This window comes from Aphelocoma coerulescens, chromosome 4 (genome assembly GCF_041296385.1).
Source record: "Aphelocoma coerulescens isolate FSJ_1873_10779 chromosome 4, UR_Acoe_1.0, whole genome shotgun sequence".
Taxonomy (NCBI): domain Eukaryota; kingdom Metazoa; phylum Chordata; class Aves; order Passeriformes; family Corvidae; genus Aphelocoma; species Aphelocoma coerulescens.
Genome location: NC_091017.1, coordinates 23,213,043 through 23,237,718, shown reverse-complemented (window position 1 = coordinate 23,237,718; position 24,676 = coordinate 23,213,043). Strand labels below are relative to the sequence as shown.

Genomic DNA, 24,676 nt, shown 5'->3' with positions numbered 1-24,676 from the left:
CTTTTCTTGTCTGTCACACAGGCTTATCCCTCAGGCAATCTGGATAGAGGGCAACTAAAGGAATCACTGTGAGAAGACACAGATAATTAACAGCAAGAGAGATTTGTGGTAAAGCACTGCTTCCTTGAGATGGCTTTAGCCTCTCCTTGAAGGGCTGCTGCTCCCTGAACTAATCCTGTTTGCAAGATGAAGCTCTACAAGATGCAGTGAGAGCCCTCGTCATTCTTCAGGAGAGGGACAAGAGCACCACGTGTTTCTCTCAAAGAGCATTTACTCTCTGACGACCACCTAGTTCAGATGTTTAGAAAACAGAAAGCTTTGTATGGCATGTTTACATTCAGGTTATTTTGACTAGAAAACGTGCATAGACCAAATGTGTACCTAATATAGGTCTTGACAGTCAAAGGAGGGGAGGCTTGAATCAGTTTCCAAGTTCAAATTAAAGACCACTTACTATGTGCTGTTGATTCCAGCTCCTATTTTAGCAGCCAAGAGAAACCTTGTCTTCAAAGCTGGAACAAAGTGAACTTGGCACAGGGTCACGTCTGCAAAGCCAGCTGTGGGCCCAGGGCATGTACTTGGAACAGCTGGGCTCCTGCCCTGCCATCCAACTCCAGCAGGGCTGCTGCAAACAAGATCAGCCTGGGACTGCTCTCCCTGATACCAGGACCTGCACCAGTGACTGCTGCACACTGAAGATGGTTAATGCAAGCAGTGAATATTGATCTTGAACACAGAAATCATGTGGTTGCTACAGCAACTGCTATTTCATATGGCACATCTTCTGTAGTGGCCACAGACACCCTTCTCAGTGAGATGCTCTCTACAACTACCTGGAAGGAGGCTGTAGCAAGGGAGGGATCCATCTCCTTAGTAACAAGCAATAGGACAAGAGGGAATGGCCTCAAGTTGTGCCAGGAGATGTTAGGAGAACTTCACTCACTGAAAAGGTGGCCAAGCATTGGAACAGGCTGCCCAGAGAAGTGGTTGAGTCACCCCCCCTTGGAGGGATTTAAAAGACAAGTAGATGTGGCACTTTGGGACATGGTTTAGTGATTGACTTGGCAGTGCTGGTTTAGCAGTTGGACTTGATGATCTTAAAGGCCTTTTCCAAGCTAAACAGTTGTATGATTCTGTGCACTCAAAAAGAGAAGGCAGCTATTTTCCATTACCCTTGAGTGAGACTTGTCTCTTGCAGAACTCATTCCTGGCTGACACACTAACAGGCAAAGAGTACTCCCACTGTTCCTGGAACTCCTCCACTTGTTGGCCAGACTATCATGTAAAACTTGGTTGGGAAAACAAGGAAATGCTATGTTTCAAACACATTAGGCCTTTAATTTAAAACTATTCTCTGCTCCTCTACTTCCCCTTATAAAGTTGCCAAGAGGATGGAAATTTTGGGTCTGGGAGAAGAACTCAGTTCACAGTAAATAAGAAAGCAGTCTTTAAGAACAGCTTGCACTTGGTAAGGGGTAGATAGATGCTGGCTGCTCGCCCAGCAGTTCTTTTGCCTTGAGAGGGACAGAGAATGGGAGAGAAGGACACAGTGAACCTTTACTGCTAATTAATTATATAGGGGTAAGGAAGATGAAAAATTATACAGTGCCACAGTATAGGGAAAACATGGGTTTTGACTTCCAAATGCAGTTCCATTAACTCTTCATGCACTGTAATGGAACAGAAAGATGTCATGTCCACAAAGGCTCATTTACAGCAAAATCATAACAGACTGGTCAATCTGTTGCACTTGAGACATCAATTTACAGATCTGGGGGGTTACCACCTTCAAAGAGCTATTCTTTGAATTCCTGCCTGCCAAGGGGACAAGAATACCATACATGTTTTTCCTTTGAGCCATTTCAGTTGTTATGTGTTCTGCCTTACAAATCATTCATTGCCAATAAATAGAAAACATTCCAGGCCCACTTCCATTTCCAGACCATCTAGGACTGAGACCCCTCCAGTCTGTGTAATGCAGTGGTCTGATGAGTACTGCAGAGAGTAGGGTGTAGCATAACATCAGATTTAGAGGCAGAAAGAATGGTTAAAAGGAAATCAGTGGGCCATTGTGGTGCTACATCTCAAAATCAGATGAGGGATTTTCAGTTGCCAAGGTTTAGAAGATGATGGAAAATCTACTTTTCTAGCTGTGTCCAGCTTACCATTTGTGAATACACAATTCCACCTTCCAGCTTCATAAAGACATAGGGAGATGGCAAAGGAAGTTTATTATTACAGTGTAGCTGTATGAAAGGTGCTATGGGTACAGAATGAGTAGCTGTTTTTTTTCCTTTCCAACAGGTTGCCTGCTTAGGAAGGCAGAATAGGTTAAACCTATCAGTAATTTTAACCCATGGAGGATAATACTTACCTTTTTTTTTTTTAATATTTTCTTTTTTATTTATTACAAGTCTTAGGTCCTGTATTTGACCACGATTCTCCTTTCTGTTTGCTGCGCTTGTGAATTAAATTCCACATACACATTTGGAAAAACATTTCTATAGCTAATGTCTATGTTATTTACATGAATATCTGCTCCAGTTCTTAAGGAAGCACAACAAATGTAGGTCTCTATAGCTGTAAAAGCTGCCTTCACATGTTAATTATGAGCAAATAAAATACATATATTCATGGTACAAATGAGGCACCAGCAGAACAGAGTCAGCCTAGTCTTCTCTCTCTGTTTGCAGGGAGAAACTGCAAATAAGTAAGATGAGAGGAGTGGGCCAAAAAAAAAAGGGAAATATTGCATATGCGTATTTGGTTCAATTTATTTATTATCTAATATTGAACAATTAATGTCAAATTAAGTAGACTAAATGGTTTATTAATTACAGAATAAAAATAATATATTACTCTTGATTCATACATCTACATAATGTGTTATTATATATCAATAAAACATTTTCTGTTGATTACATACCTCACGTATTCATCACGCCAACATTTTTCTAAGTGCTATACATTATTTATGTAATGTATCACTAATTACTGCAACACCAATTTTTCCTCTTTTGAACAGCCTCTTCAACTCATTTGTGTCAGGTATTGCCAAACTAATTAGGATAATGTGCATCCCATTATTTGACCGCATTTAGATTTTACTTTGGGTGGAAAAAAAGAGATTGCCTTCCCTCTTAAACAGTTACTAGCAAGTGTTATTTCCAGCTTTTTTTTCGTACTGCCCAATGGACATTATCAAGGTCTGGCAACACGCAAGAAAAGAAGTGTTATCAATTACTCATAAAAAAAGGTTACTGGCTGATGCAAACAGAACATACCACATATTCCTTAGCTGTATCACACAGCTTTAATCAGTAAATTATTAATGACCTTACCTTAAACACCAGTTCTCCTATCAGGCCATTCCATGACCCATCATCCTGAGGACTCCCATACTTGTGATCCGGTGCTACATAAATTTCGTATTTAAAGCCGAGGTAAGTGGCCAAGGCTTCCAGCACGTCTATTGAGAAGCCCTGATACTTCTTTGGTTTCCCCAGAACATTTTCAGACACCATGACAAAGGGCTCTTCCTAAACAAACAACAAAGGAGGAATCTGTTAATAAAGCAATTATATGCCACGTTTGGGTGCTGGAAGTTTTTTTAAACAAAAGGAGGAACTATTCAAATATTATTTATACAAAACTTTTCTAAAATGCATAGTTAGCAGTGCCCCTTACATTCTGTGAAATTCTATTTTGTGTTGGATTTCCTTCAACAGAGAAATTTTATTCTCTATTACATATTTCAGAAGTAGATCTGCTGTAACATTTCAACTGAAATGCTTTTTAGTAATGCCTGCTGACCACACTTATGGTCAGCAGGACAGACATATACTCAATGTCTGGCCATAAATATGGAGGATTCAACAGAACTGCCATTTTCCACTAGCTGGGCAAACATTGTACCTAATGCAACCACTAATTCATGTTGTAAGGAAAGAAAAACATGGCAAAACTGAAACATGTATTGCTCTTGTCCTTCTACTGAACCCTGAATATAGGCCAGCTGAATTTCAATAGTTCTATCCGAAGAAATTCCATTTGATTAGTTTAGGGACTATCAATTATAGGACTTAAGGCTGTCTGTAAGAATGATTCATGACTATTCATCTAAAACATGACCATCATAAAAGATACAAATAGATACCAAAAGCTGACACTGAAAGTTCAGATCTCCAAAAAACGTTTTTCTTCTTACTTTTCCAAAGACTTGTAATAGTTTTCTCTATTTTGTTATGAAATTGCCCCGCTCTGTTATTCTTTCTGTTGTGCGATTTCTACACATTCCCCTTCACTTTTTATTTAAATGACACACAAAGAGAGATCATATTTCTAAGAGCAAACAATATATATTTGCCATAGATGGATTTCACTTGTGCTTGTTCTTTATTTTCTCTGAAAACACCTGTCTGATCTAAGTAGAACAAAATATTAAATCATCCCAAGAAGTATGGAGGCACTGTAACACTTAGGTAATATTTAAAATATGCTACATGCCATCCTTTTAATTCATTACATGGCACTTTAATTTCATATGAGGTTAACAGAAACACCTTTTCTGAGGTCCAAAAAAGTTAGTTCTGACTTTTCATGGCTTGGCCAGGTCAAGCACATGAAACCACTCCCTGACCACTTTGTCCTGGTCTGCAAAACCCACAAGTATATAGAAGAAAACAGAATTGATTTTTTGCAGTATTTGTGGCCCAAACTTTCATTGTTTCTCCAGTGGAATTCTTGGCAGTGTTTAAAATATTTCTTTATTACTCTACTACTTATATGTGTAAATTACTTTAAAGCCAAAGCATTTTCACAATTTTTTCATTAAGCCTATGCCTCACTACTATTTTTAGCTTGTTGGAATGTCCTTCTGTATGAACAGGTGTCACTGAATTGCAAGCAGGATGTTCTTGAAATAAGAAAACATAATTTGCAAATGCTTGAGTAAATATTCTCAAGGACAGCCACATGCTGAGGATGCTGCCAAAGAAGAAAGGACACAACCAGAGTGCACTGGCAGGACGCTCTTTTCTGACTCCAGGAAATCCAGAAAAAACCCCCAAACCCAAAACAAGCAGAAAACAAACCAAACAACCCCACCCCTGACCAAAAAGAAAGCATTAAGGGTGGACTGCCTCAAGCAATTATTTCTAGTTGTCAGATAGAATTTCTTTCTTCCATATTATCCAACATCAGTGAAATTGACTAAAAATGGAGGAGCGAAATTAAAATGAATATTTAAAGTTGTTTTCCAGTGCCCAGGTTCTAAGAACATTGCATAAGTTGAGACTAAGTTGATGAAAGCCTCTCTTAAATGAGAGCGCAAAATGAATTCAGTCTTGCTGATCACCTGAATGATAGATTCCGTAAATAAGACTCAAAATTACTGGGAAGAAATGTTTCTGCAAAAAATAAATATGGTAGTTTATCAATCTAAACACAGTACGCACAAAATTCTAAAGATTTATGTGAACAAAGGATGTTTTAGGAGTTGATAATTTTCATATTAGAAAGGATTAATTTTTGTCACTAAATTATTTAGAACATAGTTGCTCATAAACTGATTTTCTACCCAGTTGCTCACTGTAGTGATTTAATGCACTGTTTAAAATGCAGTTTGTCACAACTAATATCAGTCCTTTATTGAGTAATGCAATATTGTTTGCTGTTGAGAGATTGACAAAAAGCCCTGATGTCCAGTGTTCTATATATATGTAATGAAATATAAACAGTCAATCAACTTTATGCAAAGCAACTAACACTTCCCAATTTTTGTTGAAGTCTGGAGCAGCAAATAATTTGATCATATTCCAAACAAAACGAAACCAATCTACTGCTATGGTTTTTTTTTGGTGTAATTGTTTATATTTCTGAGAATGCATTGAAAGAGGACAAAAATATTTGTCTTGATATTTTCTCCTCATAAATACGGCAGGCTGAAACTATGCCAGTTGTCCTTTTTTTTTGGGAGGGTGCCACGGGAGCTACGGAATGGTGTATACATCCCTACAATATGGATGTTAAAACAATTGTCTCCATCCTTGAGAAAGTTGAATTTGCAGAAAGAAAATACACAAAGCAAAGCAGCAAGGACAATGATGAGCTTGTAGAAAGTAGGTGTGAAAAACAGCTGAGCTAACTGATGAGTCTGGAGGTGGAAAAATTCACCTGGATGATGAAAGTTCCATTCGACCCCAATAAATTCAGGAAAATCCTGATACACTTTCTCTCCAAAGCAAATGTTGATTCAGACTATGTAAGAAGGTCTTTATCAGAGAGTCCATACAATTGCCATCCTTGGAGATGCTCAAAACTCCCCTGGACACCATTCCAAAAACCTGCTCTAACATTTATTCTGCTGCACTCAGCTGCCACCCAAGAGTCCCATCAAACCTAAACTGTTCTAGAATAGAGTAAATCGATCCAAGGAAGGCCACTGCTCCTGCTTCTCCTTTTCTTCCTTTTGGAGACACCTCTCTAGGGGTCTTGTAAGGCAAAAGCAGACTTCATAGCCTATAAAGCCTGTGAAAGGGAGGTCTGGAAAAGCAAACAAGTCACAACATTCATGACTGAGGAATGAAAAAAAAAAGAAAAAGAACAGGTTGCTCGCCCATAGCTTCTTGTTTTTGCAAGGCTGATCTGCCTCACCGAACTCCATAGGCATCCAGTATATTTAGGGGATGGTTTTTCACCCAACCTCAGTGAAGATCCTTTAAGGGAAGGGGTATTTTTGTTCAACTTTACCTTCAACATGCCCCCTTTGTCAACTGAATGCAGCACTACTAAGCCGATGATAAGGGTTCCTTTTCAAAATAGCTCTACAATTATCACTGCCTGGCTTCTTCTTGGGATCAAAGCTGTGCTGCCCTGACCCAAAGGAGGATAGGTTTAAGACCTGGTGGATTTTACACAGGACTGTGGGTTTACCCCGGTGGACAGCTAAGCACCACACAGCCAATACCGCCTGCAGCAACATGAAAGTCAGCAGCAAACAGCTAAAGGCTATATTGGGTGAAGCTGTGCATATTCTTTTTTATGGCTGTAGGAAGACAAAGTCTGGCTTCAGAGGTGCTCATGTCCCCCCCAAGCAAGAGAAACTGCAAAATGTTAGACTGGCACACCTTAGGAAGGATAAAGTTGAACACAAGATTAAGGCAACATGGCATAAAAAAGGGAAAATGTTGGGAAGATGACACGTTGTACAAGTACTTTGGGGGAAGTAGCTCAAGAAAATGTTTGTCTCCATTCATTTCACTATTATCACACGCTTTAAGGAAGAAGCCACACATTAAGACTGACATAGGTTAACAACATGCTACTTATTAAGACTGATATAATTTAACATTCCCAGCACCCCTGGAAACTGATGTGAGATGCTATAGCATAACCTCTGGTCCTAGCCATGCCCCCTCCTAGCTACTGCAAAACTTAACCCTGTCCTGGCCAAAATCAGGACAATTTGCTAAATGCTTCAAGAGTCTAAGATTTAAAAATACAAAATACAGTTCTTATTTACTCTGATGAAATTCTCAGACATACCAATAATTTGGATAAAATATCTGGTTTGGAGTGATCTTTTTATATTCTTTACTACACCCCCTAATAAAGTTAAAAATAGGAAAGGAGAGAAAAGCTTTTGGGCACAGAAGACCTTCACACTTGAAAATGGAGCAATACTCAAGCTAAATAGCAGAAAAGAACAATTAGGCTGAGTTTAACTTGGTTGTGTTAATTAATTAGACAATCAAAGAGAAACATTTGTTTGTAGCTGTGCTACAGATGCGGATGATAAAGTCAAGCAATAAATTCCAGCCTTAGAGGAGGCAGAACAAAAGAATAATTGCTTTTCATAAGTTCAGTTCCCTAAACCCAGAGTCTCTATTTGGGATGATTTTTAGTCAGTAAAATAGTGACTTTAGATTCCAAGCTTTGATAGTAATCTTTTAGTTCCTCGATGAAAATCAAGTTTTAAAGGTCCAGTATTTTTGTAAAGATCCTCTCTTTTTGGACAAATTACAGAAAACTTTTTTGAAAGAACAGAAAAGCCCCATTCAGATCTTAAAGACAGAACTCTAATTACATACATGAGAGGAAGAAAAAAGTTGTCTGCAGTGGGCTGTTTACAAGGAAGTTGTGGTCTTAGCTCAGCTGTTCATGGTTTTACCCACGCCCACCACCTCATTATGAGATCACTGAATGGGCAGTAAGGTAGATTTTCTCTGCAATTACAAGTGTGGATTCTGTGGCTTTAAGTTGAGACTTATTTCAGGATAGAAATCATACGGAGCTATGATACACTGCTCTGCTGCACTTATTTGTGACGGTCTTTTGCTTGCTCTAAATATAAACATGCTAAAAAGCTAGGATGTACTTTACAAATGAAAAAGCAAAAGCAAAACAGAATGGTTTGGATTATTTTCCTGGTCAGCTGAATCCTCTTTACCCCTTAGCATGGACAAAAAACTTCCTAGAGAGGGCACCGTACAGAAAATACTCAGTAAAGAAAATGTTACTGGCTTTTAAGGTGAGAGAAACTAACCCCTACTGGGATTTACAGCACAAATTGGAGTCTTATGTGTTTCTACTATGTTTAGAAGAATCCTTTGTTCAGCTTTAAACCCCTCACTACACCAGAGAAGGGCAACTGAGCTGGTGAAGGGTCTGGAGCACAAGTCCTGTGAGGAGCAGCTGAGGGAGCTGGGAGTGTTTAGCCTGGAGGAAAGGAGGCTCAGAGTAACATAACTGCTCTCTACAGGTATGTAAAGGGAGGTTGTGTCAAGGTGGGAATTGGCCTCTTCTCTCAAGAAACTAACTACAGGACAAGAGGAAATGGCCTCAAGTTGTGGCAGGGGAGGATTACTTTGGATATTAGGAAAAATTTCTTCACTGAAAGGGTTGTTAAGCTTTGGAGCAGGCTGCCCAGGGCAGTGGTGGAGTCACCATCACTGGAGACATTTGTAGATGTTAGAGATGTGTAGATGTGACACTTTGGGACATGGTTTAGTGGTGGGCTTGGCAGAGCAGGGTTAATGGCTGGACTTGATGATCTTAAAGGTCTTTTCCAACCTAAATGATTCTATGAAGAGAGTTTTGAAATTAGGTAATTATATGGGTGGTTAGCATTCATAAAGCGTATGAAAATGACCTCTGTGTCGACTCATCAAAAATTTCTGAACACACTGTATTCATTCAATAGGACTGCATTCATTAAATTTTCCCTTTTTCTCCACTGAAAGTAGTGAGAAAAAAGAAAGCAAGAAATGAAGCTCAGTTGTGGGCGAGTCTGTCAATCTGTACTTGACACTGACTCTAGAGACAGTGGACAGGCACATTAAATGATTCCCATAGCCCAGGATGAGCCTTGGCAATCTCGTGAAGTAAATATTCACTATGACACTTTAAAAACTCCCATTCCCTGCAAATTTTAAGAAACTGCTCCCCAAACTGAAATTCACTCTTATTACTAGATTTCTCAGCTCCCTTCCAATGGCTGCTGGATGACCAAGCACAGCCATTATAACCAACAGGAAACACTAAGTCCTGTAAACTATAAACAAAATATTTTCAAGCACAAGATGCTATTGTCTTGTTGCTAGGCAAAATCACTTTTCCCTTGACTCATAAAATAATTAATGCCCCCCTTTTAAATGTTAGTGACTTTCCATTTCCTTCCCCAAAAGATTTTAGTGAAATTTGCAGTCCCAAATACTTAATTTCCTCAAGTGCTTTATTGACTCCTGTTTTGGGGATTTTATTTGGCTAGGAACAGCACAGCAGCTTGTTATTTTTAATTGAAAAATAATATACATTAATTCATGTTAGAATCAATGACCAAAATTTAATTCAAACATTTCATTCTTTCATTACAGAAATTCTCCCACTATCAACAGTTATAAAATTCCTGCAAAATATGACACAGCCCCCACCTCTTAATAACACTAAAACATAAAGGATTCAAATCTACAAGATCTTGGATAATTAAATACTATAGTCATTCAATATCCTATAGTGCCAATGGGATGTGTAACCGTACTGGCACTGAAAACCACCATTCTCTCTCATCCTGTGCTTTTCAAACAGTTTGATTAGAAAGTCACTTGTACTGACAGAAAAGTCACCTCATCTACAGCAAGAAGCCCATTCACATCCCAGAAACTGAATACCTTATTAAAGGGATTTTACATTTGGCCTATTCTTATGCATGTGCGTAGTCTGTCACTTTTTTTGATATTTTTATTGTCATCTTCAACTAGACATGAAGCTCGTTCTTTTAGTTACGGTACTTTAAACAGTATTTTTTCCTCCAGAGTGAAATGGTAGCTTCTGGATTTATTATGGTCTTTAGTTTAGTGGTATTTACCAGAAATGAACAAAGAATGTTAGCCCCTCTTCCCAGTTCCTCCCATTTCTCAGCAATGGGACTAAGACTTCTTTCAAAGCGACCTGTGGCAATGGTCTATTAGGATGCTGCCAAGCTTTGTGTATTGATTTTAATTCACAATAACTTAATGCAGGTAACAGCTCTTTCTGAGCCATATTACAGGAATATGGATTGAGATTGGAATTGATTGGAATGTTTTAGAGTACGTCTAAAGAGTTCAATGGTGGCTTTAATGCAGATAGTTCAGACACTTGATTTAGCAAAAGTGTGGTATGGGTACATTAACCTGCTGGGAACGACACTGTACTCCTTCCAGCAGCCTTGCAAGGGGGCTCCTATTCATAAGGATCGTGTCACACAGTTCAGCTCCTTTTCTATCTTGCATAGTATGGAAGGATAATTACAGTCAGAGTAAGAGCCTCTTTCTGTTTCAAAGTCAAATTTCTGTGAACTGTGTGAATTGCTCTGGAATGCAAATATGCCCAGAGAGCAGATGGGTAAGGGTCAGCAAGAAGATAAGAGCCAAGGAGCCCTGAGAGGTAGCCCTTGACACAGAGATGAGTTAGGTTGGTCCTACCAGGCTTTGCACTGCCCCTACCTTGCTGTTAAATTGTGGCCCCAGCAAGTTCCCAAAACATTTGAATTGCTTGATATCCACCTTATCTAGTATATAGTACCTGCTACTTTAGAAAAATGGATTGAAAATAACAATAATTGGAAAAAAAAAAGGTGCTGGGTTTCCCAGCAGGCTGTGAGATTAAAGCTTGTCAAATGAATGATCGTAGTAGTCAATAAGTGTAAGGTTTATGACCTGTTAATACAAGCTAGGTAGCTCAAAGGGATATAAAACAGCCATTCACAGAAACCTGTGCCCAGTCAGTAGCAATTTAAACTTGGCCCTTGTACAGGTGTGGTGGTTGGAAGAGGAATAGAAAGACAGGTTCTGCCTCTATCGAAGAGTATTACTTTCTGCTCTTATAATAATGATTTTAATTATTACTATTTTGGGTACTACTGTAGTCCAATATACCAATACAGAGAGCAATATATAATTCAGTATAATACATGCCTAATTAAAATTATTTTTCTTAGTGCAGAGATAGAGCTGCCTAGCAAAATGAAGAGACTTTACAGAAGTCCACAGCATCCAGTTATGAAATGGGGAACGGGATTGGGACTGCATAGGAAAAGTGATCACTCAAAATATTGGGAGAACATATAAGAAGCATTATCTATGAGACTGGTTCACAATTTATAAAATATTTATTCAATATTTAATGAGGTATCCTGCACATGATCTTCCTGAAGTTGATCTTTATTGTACAGTCATTCACTGATGTTTTTGTCCTGACATTTTTAAACCTTTATCACTTCTGACTGTTTGTTCCTCCACCTGTGCTTAAACATTGTCTTATTTCATCTTTCTTATGCCTTATGTCCTTTCCCCAGTCACTCTGAAAGTTACTCCAGCTTCTTGGAAAGAATTTTTATTTTTACTTTCTTTAAGCCAGTGTTGGAAGTCAAATCCCAAAGGCAGTTTCAGCTTTTAAAACCAGGCCTTAGCTTCATATCTAACTTTTCATCTTCTCTCTGAGTGGTAAATTCAATAAAAAAAGGGACTGAAGATGCAGACCTCCTGCCAGCTCATGTCCCTAAAGACACTGTCTGCTTTCAAATAACTTTCTTTTCTAATCTGTGCAACAAATGTTCATGAATTTACTACCAGACACTGAGAATTAAACTAGTCCACATATGATAACATTTTCCATGGTGCAAATTATGTTTCTTAATTATTTTTTCTTTCTGTGCTTATCTAACCTTTTGCTAGTCCTTTCACTACATCACGTCCCACAGTGCCCACCTGCAGCCAAGGGTGACCAACCTGCAGCTCTGTGCAAGTAACCCAGCTAGTAACTCTCGAGGTACAGTGGATAGGGCTGCATGGCAAAGCATAATTCAGCACGGCTTGCTGTTATCTTTCTTTCCTTTATCCTGCCTGCCTTCTTAGAACCCTCCAGATATAAAAATACATTCCTGTTTGGGAGCTGTTTTGAATTTTCATGTAGAGTCACAGAAAGTCATGCAGAGTCTTTTGCACCATTAGGATATTATACCTTATGCACTTTCAGGAAAGGCTCTGTACCTTTCAGTCAAGGTGTTAATGCTCTAAAACAGGGAAATTCAAACTATTTCCTTTTTTGAACAACAGGGGCTTTTTTAAAAATATGATTTTACAAATACCTGCTGGCCTTTTCATTGTCAAATGGACCAGATCTCTTTCCACTTCCAATGTCTTAATATTCATATGAATAATTCAGTAATTGCCACAGCTAGTAAAATTATATTGTGAGAGTATCTGCTATATTTTAGGTCTTTTTCGATAAAACTGATCAACTGAAAAAGAGAATAAACTGAGACAGAAAAAATGGATATATAGCTAATTTTTCTTGGCCAATTGTTCATTCAAGACACTCTGAATTTGTTTGAGCCTACTATGCTGACCTTTGATTGAGCTACATTGCAGAAACTCAGAATACATTTCAGAAATTCACAAGCAAGTGACTTGAACTTAAGAGCAACTTGTCAAACACAAAGTTCAGACTTCAGCTTCATATGTGGAAGCAGTCCAAGACAGAGACATCTGATATTTAAGTCAGACAAAAAAACCCCTTTTCTAGAAGTGTACAAAGTTTGGTACTAATCCAACTCAGATTAAAGCATTGAATTACATGTACACAAACATGACCATAGTTCTCCTCAGAATAAACCACAAAGAAATATTTCTTATTGCTATTTATGCAAAGGAGAGCATTCACATTTACTGCAGAGGAGCCAGGATTCTCTGCCAAGTGAAACCAGATGATTTCCAGTTTGGGGCTATACTGTATTCTGCCATACTCACAAAGAGATTTTGGTTTGGGTCTGCAGATACATAGCCCATAATTATTAAATTTACTTAGGGAAAGGAATTAGTAGATGGATGATGGGAACTGTTCAGCATTTGCTTACTGAAAGGCTGAGGAAATAAGTCACAATCATTTGTTTTCAGACTCCAGAATGTTTCATTTCTTTAGTATAAAGCAGTATAAACCCAGGTGCTGCAATTTGCTATCCTCTCAAATTCTACTGCAATTTTTAGAATAAGTCCTTTTCAACCTGAAGGCATAACAAAATGAAATTGGAAGAGGAGAAGGGGTGTTATCTAGAAAGACATGAGAGATTTGAACTATTAACAAAACAAAACAAAACAAATTTGCAAATTAATGTAAACTTCTCAACTCTCCATGAAAAAGAAACCTATTAATAGTCAAAGGTATATTATTTAATTTTTAACACTTTTTTCCCTGGATCAAGATCATACTGTTAGAAACTGGCAGAATTAATATCAATAACTAATCATTCACAGTCTGCATAGATTCTTTACTCTTAACAGAAATGTATTGACCTAATTGAAAAACAGTGAGAAAGATGGAAGAGAAAATATAAAGAAGATCATCACTAAAATAAATTTAATTGGTGAAATCCCTCCTGCTGTCACATCCAAGGTAAGAATCACACATGTTCATTACACAGGTTAAATATAAATCTCCAATTTTGTCCTATCCAGCAGATATAGAACTAGTAAGGAGACTGAAGTGTTGTGTGCTCTGTCTTGAACTTTAAATGTCTGCTTTCATTTTTATAATTACTACAGGATCCTATCAGCACAGATAATTTTTTTTGTGTGTATCTTTGCACGTTTATAAATATTCATGCTATAATAATGTGAAAGAAGATTGCTCTCCAGCAAGGTAACTAAGATAACTGGGGATAAACCAGTGGGGAGAGAGGAAAGAAGAACAACTTCATCTTTCTAGGGAAAATCCACAGGTCCTTTTTGTTAACAGATAATTATACTGAACCAATTAATATGAGTATCAGGGAAAACAAAGACCAGCCACTACCAACATGATGCTATTTTGATGAACATGCAATTAAAGTATGATCTTCCCCCTCTCTGTTAGTACTCCTTTTTTTCTGTGCATTCATCCTTCCTTGGCTGGCTTTTACTGTTGTTGTTTGATTTGGTTTTGGGTTCTTTTTTAGATTTGTGGGGGGTTTTTTTGTTTTGTTTTGTTTTGTTTTTGTTTTGTTTTTGTTTTGTTTTTGTTTGTTTTTTTTTGTTTGGTTTGTTTTTTTTTTTTTTGTGTTGTTTGGTTTGCTGCTGTGTCTTATGGAACTGACATGCTCTGGTGATTTCACTTTCCACCCCTGTAGGAGCCTCTTCCTTCATCATGCACTGTCAGTAATGCAAAGCCTGGAAACTCCTCTTTTCTTGTTCTTTATGAACAAGTGCTGGGCCCTCAGACACTGCACTCAAACACAAGTAGATAGTAGCAAGAGGAAAATAGTTCAATCTAACCTTTACAATTCTGCAACCCCAGATCAACTTTGTCTTTGGGCATTGGTCCAAAGAGGGCTATATACCTCATATTATTTTCTTTTTCTTTATTTGTTTAAATTTTTTTCCACTCTTATAAACTTCTCTTCAAGCAGAGTTTATGGCAGGGAATACACTGGCCTCATAACACGAAGTACCTTCTATTCTGGTAGACATTGTGTGTTCAGCTTTAAACCAAGAATCTTCCTGTGCTGCTTAATGCAAGATGCCCACAAAGGGGAAGAACCTGGCTGAAGAAAACTAGGATGGGACAGGAGATGTTTTACCAAACTAACATTACTTGCCCTAAGCTGACCTTGAATATTTCCTGAGTGTGACAATTTGTGTTAGATTGCACTCAATTTGCCAAGGTGACTGGAATTGAATCATTTAGAGCTTCAGCTAGGTAACTTTAGCTAACAGGGCACTTGAAGTTGCCCTTTATCAGCTCATATGCTTGTGTTACCTAATTCAGAATGTGCTTGTGCAAGAAAAAGGTTCTAACATGTTTGATTCAGTCTGAAATGCACTGTACTGATAAATAATTTTATCTTGTGGAAAATTATCCATTTTTCTGGGTTTTTTCTGACCAGTTTAAATCAGACACTCTAATGCCAACTACCTTCTTGGTAAAATGATGTACATAATAAAAAGATGAGGCAAAAGGAAAAAAAAAAACATTCCTGCTAGTGCAGAAGGTTGAGCATCTGCTTACCAGCACAGTCACCACACGCAGAACCACTCCTCGCATGTTATTCTCCAGCTTTCTGTCTGTTAGTGACCCATTCAGACCAGTGATGGGGTTCCAGCAGCCAAGCTAAAAGAGAAAACAAAAATAATTTTCTCATTGCCCATAAAACTTTGCTAGTCATTCCTCTTAGGTGGCTTTATGCAGGAACATATGAAATAAACAGAATACCTTCTGGAATCAATGGGATGGAAACTCGGAAGGTCTTGTGCACAGATTCAACTTTAAATTGAAATTAAAGCAATTAAGGATATCGGTTTCTGATTTCAAATACCAGTGCAATGGATGACAGCATCCAGGATTTGGGATTATATGCATTGCTTTAAAAGAGGTGAGAGAGGACTTCTATATTACCTGAAAACATTTAAAAAGTACTGTAGCTGTAACAATATTTCTACCTTACTTTCAGTAATACACTAATTGGAGAAATAATAGCTACCATCATTTTAGCATGCTATCTGCTCCAGCCCATCCTTCCTAGTGGAACTCTGACAAAAGGAATTACACCAGCTTTAATTAAAGCTTATACGACTAATTGCTAATGAAACAGCAGTGATTTTAATCCAGGTGAAAAATCACATTTAAAGATAATTGAGGAAAAGATCATTGGAGAGGCACACCACAGTATTGAGAGAGTACCGCAATAGATAATGCAGAAGTTCATCTATGCCATTCTTTGCATTGGTGCTATCGTATTTCTTGAGCTTCTATGGATGAAGCTTTTGCTCAGGAATCTCTCTAGGATTATCTGCCTTTCAATCTGAGTTTAGTAGATACTGACTTGTAATTCAGCTTCTCTGAAAATATAACTTGCCTGTTTTTTGTATGATGGTAGATGCTTTCTTTGAGCACAGAGAAAGAAATCAATCAACCACACATCATGCCTTAGCACCACATACCAAGATAACCAGTTTCATTTTTGAAATTCGTTACTGCACTCAGCTGGCCTGCACAATTACCAGTGTTAAATCCAAAACCCAACAGAAGGAAATGACTGACTTCAGAGGACTTTGGAGCAGTCTCAATTAAGGCACTTAAACCAATTGCTTGTGTAAAGTCATTACACAGCCAAAGAGACAGCCACCTGCAGCTACAAGTTCTTGCTCTGACTTTCCTTCTCCATGGACTGTGAATGAAACATTTCAAGGGATGCTCATCTTCTGACTCCTATTTAAAGGAACAAAAGGTCTTGCTCCCGCTGACAAATCAAGATTAACATCAGTAGGTTATTGTTGGGTCCAGTGGCCTCTACTAAGACTATTCTCTTGGAGCATTCAACACTGTAATCGGAGAGAAACAGAACTGCAAAACATTGAAAATATGACTGTAATTTCACACAGAGTCACAGAAATGGCAGGTTGCCTCCAACCATCTGAAAGGGTTTGTAAAGAAGGGGAAAACCTGTGCTGACCATACTTGAGCAGGAATTTACAGAAATCATTTTCAGCCTTTGTGTGAAAAGGCTTTGTATATGTGTTTCATAGATCTCTCAAAGCAAAACAAAAAAGAAAGAACTAACTTCAAGTAAACATATTTAACCATTCCAGAAATGGATAATTTGAAATATTACACCTATTTTGTAGCGACTTCTATATTTTTTAATTCTGATAACATTCATATCAATTCTTTGAAGATGCCTCCTTAAGAAATGTGTGTCTCAAAAAGTAAAGGATAGAAACTTTCTGCAATGACATAGGAGCTGGGTTTGACTCAATGGTCTCAAAGGTCTTCTTCAGTCTCAATGATCCCATGATTCTATGCTTCCCAAAGGAAGATGGCCTTAAAACAACGTAGTCACTTCTCTCTGCTGCTTTCAGAAGTACTCACAGCTAATTCTTGCCCTTCTGAAGTCAAAGTTATACTATCAGGGAATGAGTGAGGAAAATGCTGAACATACTTGAAATCTCAAGGAATGACTGAATCAAAGATCTACTAGATCCAGAATACCAGAGAAATTGAAAGCACCAACAGGATACAAGGAGAATCAAACTCAGGAGGCGTCATGTTACCCTCTTGCAATTGCTCACCTTTCCAATAGCTGTTTCTAAATAAAAGCACTAATTACCCCTGCTTGGTTTCCCCACTTCGTGTTCCCATCTGATCACAAAGCCCAACAAGAGATCATACCTGCCTGCTCTGCTTCTTCTGGACCTCCACAGTGTATCTAGCTGTTCACATGAATGGACTGCTGACACATTCTAGGTCCTCATCACTCCCCTGGCAAAGCCCTGCAACACTTTGAGCTGAATAACCTAAATGCTGAAGTGTGTTGACTATAATAATACAGTGAAATGCAGCAAATATACTTGCACTGTACTTTGTACGTGACAAACCACTGACATCCCATAAAGCAAAGCATTCCACAGGCTACATTTTCTGTACAAAAAATAGCAAAACCAGTACTAAGCTCAGAACAAAACTGCATTAAAATAATTTGGTGATTGTCATTCTTAGTCACACAAGGAAACTAATTAGAACTTAGTTCCAATTAGCATATCTAAATGTGTTGGATGTATAATTACTGCAGAAACTCTGCTGCTTTTGCCAGAACTAAAACCCTAGGAAGCTGCTGAAGAGCCTTTTTGTCCTTTTGAGGTTAAAGTCCACTTTTAATTATGTACGTTAATGTGTACATATTTATATAATTAAGATTTGAGCCCAACCCTATCTTTTTTAAGGCAAACTCCCCCCACCAACTTAACTGATTTCTGGAAATGCAGCATAGCACTAATTTTCCTTTAAAAAGGCACTTTTTATTTTCAATTATTGTTCATTTAATTTTCAATTCAGTTGTTCCTTTATGCAGCTCAGCCATGCTGAAGACAAATGTGCAGAGCGTGCCAACAAAGTTGAAATTGATTTTGAGTGGGAGCTGCTTACTGTTATTAGGAGAAAACAAATCAACATTTATTGATGACAATTTGAGCTTGCCGTTGGAGCAAGAAGCAAATGTAACTACTGCTGAAACATCGAGATGGGGTGGTATGAAGCTCCCTCTTCAGCTTTGAGTTGTTTAACTGCTGCTGCAAAACATTTGCTGCTTCTGCATTTACTTCCTTTTTTCTTTTGTTCTCTCTCTAATGGTTGAAATGAGAGAATAGATCAGACAATAACAGAATCTCACATTAACTCTGGTAGATTTGGGCAGATGGGTGATGGGAACTCTCTTACTGACCACAGTGCTTGTCATCTTCATACCACATGAAATTTATCATTTGTAGTACTTTGTACTTCTGTTGCAGCTTATTTTATTAATTCTAATTACAGCTTTTACTCTGCTAGGTTTGATATAATAAGATGAAGATGGAAAAGTTGTCAGTCTTCTACTTCCTTTGCTATCCAGTTTGCAATCTCTTTCTGTTCATCCCACATCCCAGCTTGTTATCCTCACTATCATCATTGTTGAAATGGGCTTTGTTCTCCTGTTTTGCTGGCAAAGCCAGAAATTTACTTTCCTTCTTCATTAAAATTTTTTGACTATATGAACAATACATTATGGAAGGAATTTAATTTGTGTATCAATATTAAAGTAGGCAAAAATCTATTTCATGTGTACTTACAATTTCATTATTTATAAGGAACTTGGAACACTAAAATCTATAATGCCTTTACGACAGAGCTTACAGCCAGTTTTCCTCCCCTACTTCCTATGCAACCATTGAATTCTGCTGAATATCTGAGAGCTTTCACTATTTTTTCAGGCACAGTAAATTGTGTCAATTAATCAAGAAAAATACATTGACCTGCTATGATCACAGTTGATGACCATCAAAGAAAATGAATAAAAGCAGAATAGTGATACAGATAAATTACTTAACTGCTTGTCACTACATCAAAGTTTAGAGTATTCTGTTACTTCAATGAATACAGAAAATATTCAGGAACTGGTTTATCCAGCACTGCAATGCAGCCACCTCAGAACTCAGACTACATTACCACAACATTAACACTAGAGAAAGTGCAATGGAAATCTGAAAGATAAAAGTGCACTACATCCACAACCGAAATCTGTTAAGGACATTGGGATCACTGACTCCTCTTTCATTTATTTCTCTGTCATTTACAGAAAAAAACCCCACCAATATCTTGTTTTTATTATGGACAGCCTGGTGAAACATTTCCAGTGGAAATGCCTATGACTGAGTAGTTCATACAGAGCTGATGAGCCAGAGAAATAGCAGCCTCCTTGCCTGAAGTACCCACATGCTCTTCAGAAACTCTCTCCTCCATTTTCACCCAGGTCCAACCTGCTTTAGGAACTGAATTCTTACAAGATCTGACTTCAACAGAAGGAATGTGCCTTAATAATCCTTTTTTCCATTCCAAAGCATACTAAATTCACAGAAATGGAAAAGCCCCCATGAAGCTGTCACAAAATGCCACTCAGTTGGAAGATTCAAACTCCCAGGAGTGCTGGGAAGACTGGAAATAGGACACATAATAAAAAATGATGAAGAAAAAGGTGTAATTTTTTTTGTGATATGTGAATTCAGAATTTGCAACATTTTCCAGGACACCAGTCTAGGCAAAATTCAAGGACAACATAGAAATTGTTTTGCACAGAGTACTGCTGATGCCTCTTGTCACCTGTTGTTTAATATAACATCCAACAGCAACTGGGAAATCAGAGACTAAATCCTATTGATTAAAGACTGTCTCAAAGAAGAAACACCATAAAAAAATCTTTTCATCATCAACATGATGCTGTCAGTTATTTAAAATGTAGTCAGATGCTCTGTTACCTGGTTAAAGAGTCCTTTCAGTTCAGCTCTCTAGCCAGCAACCAACAGTTTGTCAACCAGATCTGAAAAAAATCTGATGGCCAGGGGTTAACTGAGGGCCTTTGTAACCCTGGGCTTGACTGAAGAAGCAAGGATCAGTTTTGTTCTTCACAGCAATTTGCTAACAGCAGTGGTTAGCAGGAAAGCTTTCTGTGTTTAGCTGCTACCTTCACTGAACCTTAGGTAACAGTCAGCAAATAGCAAGATATTAAAATCAATAGAAAATATGGTGCTCAACAATTGGATAATGTATAGCAGCCCTTGTTTCTCCTGCATTCTGCGTGGTGAAATCTCTACAGTTCTGTGCATTCAGTTAATTATTTTGTACAGTGTGTTTTACTGCTTTAATCTGTCTCTGGACTAGATGGAATGGCCTGCCCCTAGACTTGCTATGTTATTTTCGAGCTATTAGGTGGATGTGAATACCCAAGTTTAGCCCTTTATCCGGTGGAGTAAGGATTGTAATTGCAGCAGTCAAGGTGGGGGATTTGTTTTGTTAACTGATCATAGACACTAGTGCAAGTGACCTAAGTAGGAATTTCTTTCCTCAAAGCACAAGGCAGAATAATGCTGACTGGAGTTAATAAAATATTTTGCTTTGGGGACTAACCAAATTTCCTTTTCCTACTGAACTGAAATCAAGAAGCTAATGGAAACTTACCTGCTGGTAACCTGCTGTTCATTTGCCTACTAGCTCCTGACTCATTGTTTTCTCAAGGACCCAGATTGCTGCCAGAAGTTATAATTGAGTGTTTTAGACCACTGACAAATGTTGAATTTATGAGGGAAATGGCACGGACTTCATAGGTGTCCTCACACTCCATGCTCTACTCACAAAGCTGATGCTTAGTGCTTAGGCCAAGATTCTAGAATCTAATGGTATAATTTTTCAAATGTGTAGTAAATTACCACATCTCAAAGAAAATGAACCATGTCTCCAAGCCAGTGGTGTCATTCTAATGATCCCCCACTTCTCCTCCCCCCCCATCTCTTTATCTCTGGCTCACTTTCTCTATTGCTTCATTCCCTTTCATTTGAAATTCGTTGGTTTTAATCTATCATTTTCCCCTTCTGTCATCTCTTATCTTTGGAAAATACCATTTTTTCCCTTCTTTAGTCCTTTTTTACTGTGAATTCAGTACTCCCAGCAGTTCCCTCACCTGTCGTTATCTTCCTCTTTCCTACATTACGAAACCTCTTGCCATCCATTTCTCTTTGTACTATCAGGGTACTTTCTGTGCTCTCTGCTTTTCTTTCCCTTGATCTTCCTTTCCATTTCCTGTGCCTTTTTCCTATCTTGTGTGTTTTTTTTTTTTTTTTGTTTTGTTTTTGTTTTTTTGTTTGCTTGTTTTTTAGGGTTTGGGTTGGTGTCTGGGGGAAAAGGGACCTCACTTTTCACTACATCCAGCTTTGACACATCTGTCAAACCACTTTGTGTCCTTTCCCCTTTCTCTTTGCCCATGGATCTCCTTTTCTCTCGGACAGTCCTCTCAGGAAACTTCCCCCCAACTCCTCCTTTCTCCTTTTGTCTTATGAAGGAGATGGGACTTAACAAAACAAATTATTGTACAGCCCTGTTTCCTTTGCTTTCATCTTTCTTGCATTTTTTTTTATTCCCATCCCCTGACAATCTTACACAACTCTGAAGAGTCAGTCAAGGATAATAATGAGTCAGATGTTGATCTCTTTTCCCATGGCCTCCATATTTCAATTAATGTCAAATACTCAGAAAAGCCTGTTCTTTGACCCAATACCAACATCACCCCTTTGCTAACAAATTTCTTCATACTGCCAGAATAAAACTTGTGAACATCACTTTCATTTTACACTGAAAGATTTCTCACTGATGTCTGAGTTATTCCAGGGTAATTGATAATACCAAGTAAGTTCAGGTTTGTGTGCAGTTTAAATATAGTCACTTTGATTTTTAATTGCAAATTACTGTCTCCTTTCTCATTAAGCATATTAAGAGTTAAAAAGGATGTCTTTTATCTAAGTCATGTGAGATCTGGAAGAAAACCAAGAACCTTAAAATCAGGTTTTATAACTGAACTTGGTCTGTTTTGTCCACCTTCTGAAATCAGAGAAAAATATTCAAGGTTACTACTCCAGCTTGTATTAAATCACAATATATAAGCTTTTGATACCATCATAAAACCTTTGATCAAACCTATTCAGTGACAAACAGTGAAAAGCACTGTTTTCCACTCGGTTGCATGAAGCTCCCTCTCTACAGGTAGCAAGAAAACACACAGAGCACATTTCAGTTTCTCATCAGTTCCCTGGCAGTGTTCAAACATTCTTCAGCAGACTCCCAGCTTTCCCCTCAGCTTAGCAAGGCACGTTTTTATGCTCCGAATTTTCAGAAATGGTTTGTCAAAGTGGAGTATCAACAAAACCTGTTTGCTGTTCAGGGCTCAAAAATTCTGGGGGCAACATTCCAGTAAGAAATCAAAGTAGTAACAGTGCAGAGCAAAGCCACCACTGCTTCATTTGGAGGAAAGTGGGTTTACAGAGCAGCATTCTGAATAAACCCAGTCCAGCAAACGCCGTAAGTGAATCCTTCAGAGTAAAGTGGCCCATGGTGAAAGCCCTGCTTCTGCAGCAGAGTGCTGCCAGTGCTGAGCTGCTTGGGCACCTCCACACTGCATTGCAGTCAGCTCGGTGAGCACGTATGCTGAGAAGCACCTTGGCTTTTTTTTCCCTGCAATAAAGATCTCCCCTTCAATATAATCCCTGAATTAGTAGTCTGGGAGTCAGCTTTGGAAGTAAATCCACGTGGAGAATTGTGTATTAGATTCATCACTCTCCAAGCTGGGAAGAAAAAGAAAGGCTCCTGCAGAGCAGTAGTACCGACCTGTGCTTGCACTAAAGAAATCTGTTCTTATTTTAAAGGCAGCAGACAAGCAATGCATGTTTAAGTATACATGGGGCCCAATGAGGCTACAGAACATCTGGGCTAACCTCAGTGGCACCTCTTTAGCACTATTTTTGAAGTGTAAGCAGAATTATCACACCACTGCTTTCACAGAAATGCATCAAGGAACTCTACATCTGGTTATCTTTTCACATGAAGTACAATGTTATGAAGTATACTTTTTTCAGGCATAGCATACGGGAATCTCCATTTTTCTTTGGCAGGCTAAAGGATTTTAAATTAAGCAATACCTCAGCACTATTTACTCAAAAGCATATTTATGTATTTATTTAGCTACTGAATGCTCACTGGGCAGTACTGCTGTGGTTGTTTTCCTCGTGCAAGAAGAACGAGTTCACTGGACTTGGGTGAAGGGTGGGGGATGTTCCCAGGATGCACATACCATGAAAATACATGTCCTGAAAACCTTGGAAACAGAGCAACCTCATTTCATCTTATACTCAGCATCTTTGGCATTGTTACACAATTCTCAACCTCACCATGAAACACCAAATAAAAAAAGGACACAGAAAAACACTTCCTCCTTAGTCAAGGCACTGATGTAATGACATGAAAACACTACTTTCAAATACAAAATACAAAGTCAAAGAGAGGCAGCTGCTATAAGATACTATTTTTGTCTCAAAGACTGTGGGTCCCTGTCTCCTCAGACACGTTCAGCCTCTCATTGCCAACATGAAAAGCAAAGGAATTAGCATGTAGGTATTGTGGAAACATACACCAGTGTTCAGCACAGACAATTTCTATATCTTTAAGCATATTTGTACCTGTCTAGAAGCTGTTCAAAGTTACACAACATCAAAGTAGCTTACACTTTCTGTTGCTCAGCACAGCAGAGTTTTCCAGCTCCTTCTTAAATGTAGTACAAAGAGAGATCTGACAAGAGCATCTCCTAGTCATACATGCTAGTGCAACATGCTTCCCAAGCAGAGGGGCTAGGAAACAGCTGCTCACAAAGCATCAACACCAAAATGTAAATATTAGAGAAAAAAAAAAGACAGAAAGAAAAAAGCTGATGGAGCATGAGAAATTTGCATGAAAGGGCAATTTAGCTTATTTCCATTTTAAATGTGCATATGTGAAGGCACTCTGGAGAGGGCCTAAAGAATGGAGAGCTTAGGTACAAAGTGACAAACCTAAACAAGCTTTTACTCAAATATTGCCTTCAAGTTTCTCACTACAGAGGAGCTAACATGGTAATGCAGCAAGAGTAGCACTAGATGACAAACTGCTTTCCATTGATTCTTCAGATTCCTGGGATGCTTAAATGAGGAACATGGAGATGGAAACAATCTTTGCTTACACACAGATCAATACTCTGTTTTAAAATTCAGGATTTATTCTTAGCACTGGCAGAAAAAAAGAGGTCTGCTAAGTTGGATATGTCACAGAATTCCCAGCT

General features: G+C 38.3%; 1 protein-coding gene across 8 annotated transcripts in view; it reads right to left on the bottom strand.

The window, feature by feature from the left end:
* Positions 1-24,676, bottom strand: part of GRID2 (glutamate ionotropic receptor delta type subunit 2) — an 824,945-nt gene that overhangs the window by 128,250 nt on the left and 672,019 nt on the right. For all 8 annotated transcript variants that reach the window (XR_011150528.1, XM_069013075.1, XM_069013077.1 and 5 more), the window contains 2 exons: positions 15,523-15,624; positions 3,342-3,539 (listed from right to left, as the gene is read on the bottom strand). Coding sequence is in view for 7 of the 8 variants with exons in the window: in XM_069013075.1 (XP_068869176.1) it covers positions 3,342-3,539; positions 15,523-15,624 (300 nt within the window). In the remaining variant the exon portion in view is untranslated. The remainder of the gene's footprint in view (positions 1-3,341; positions 3,540-15,522; positions 15,625-24,676) is intronic.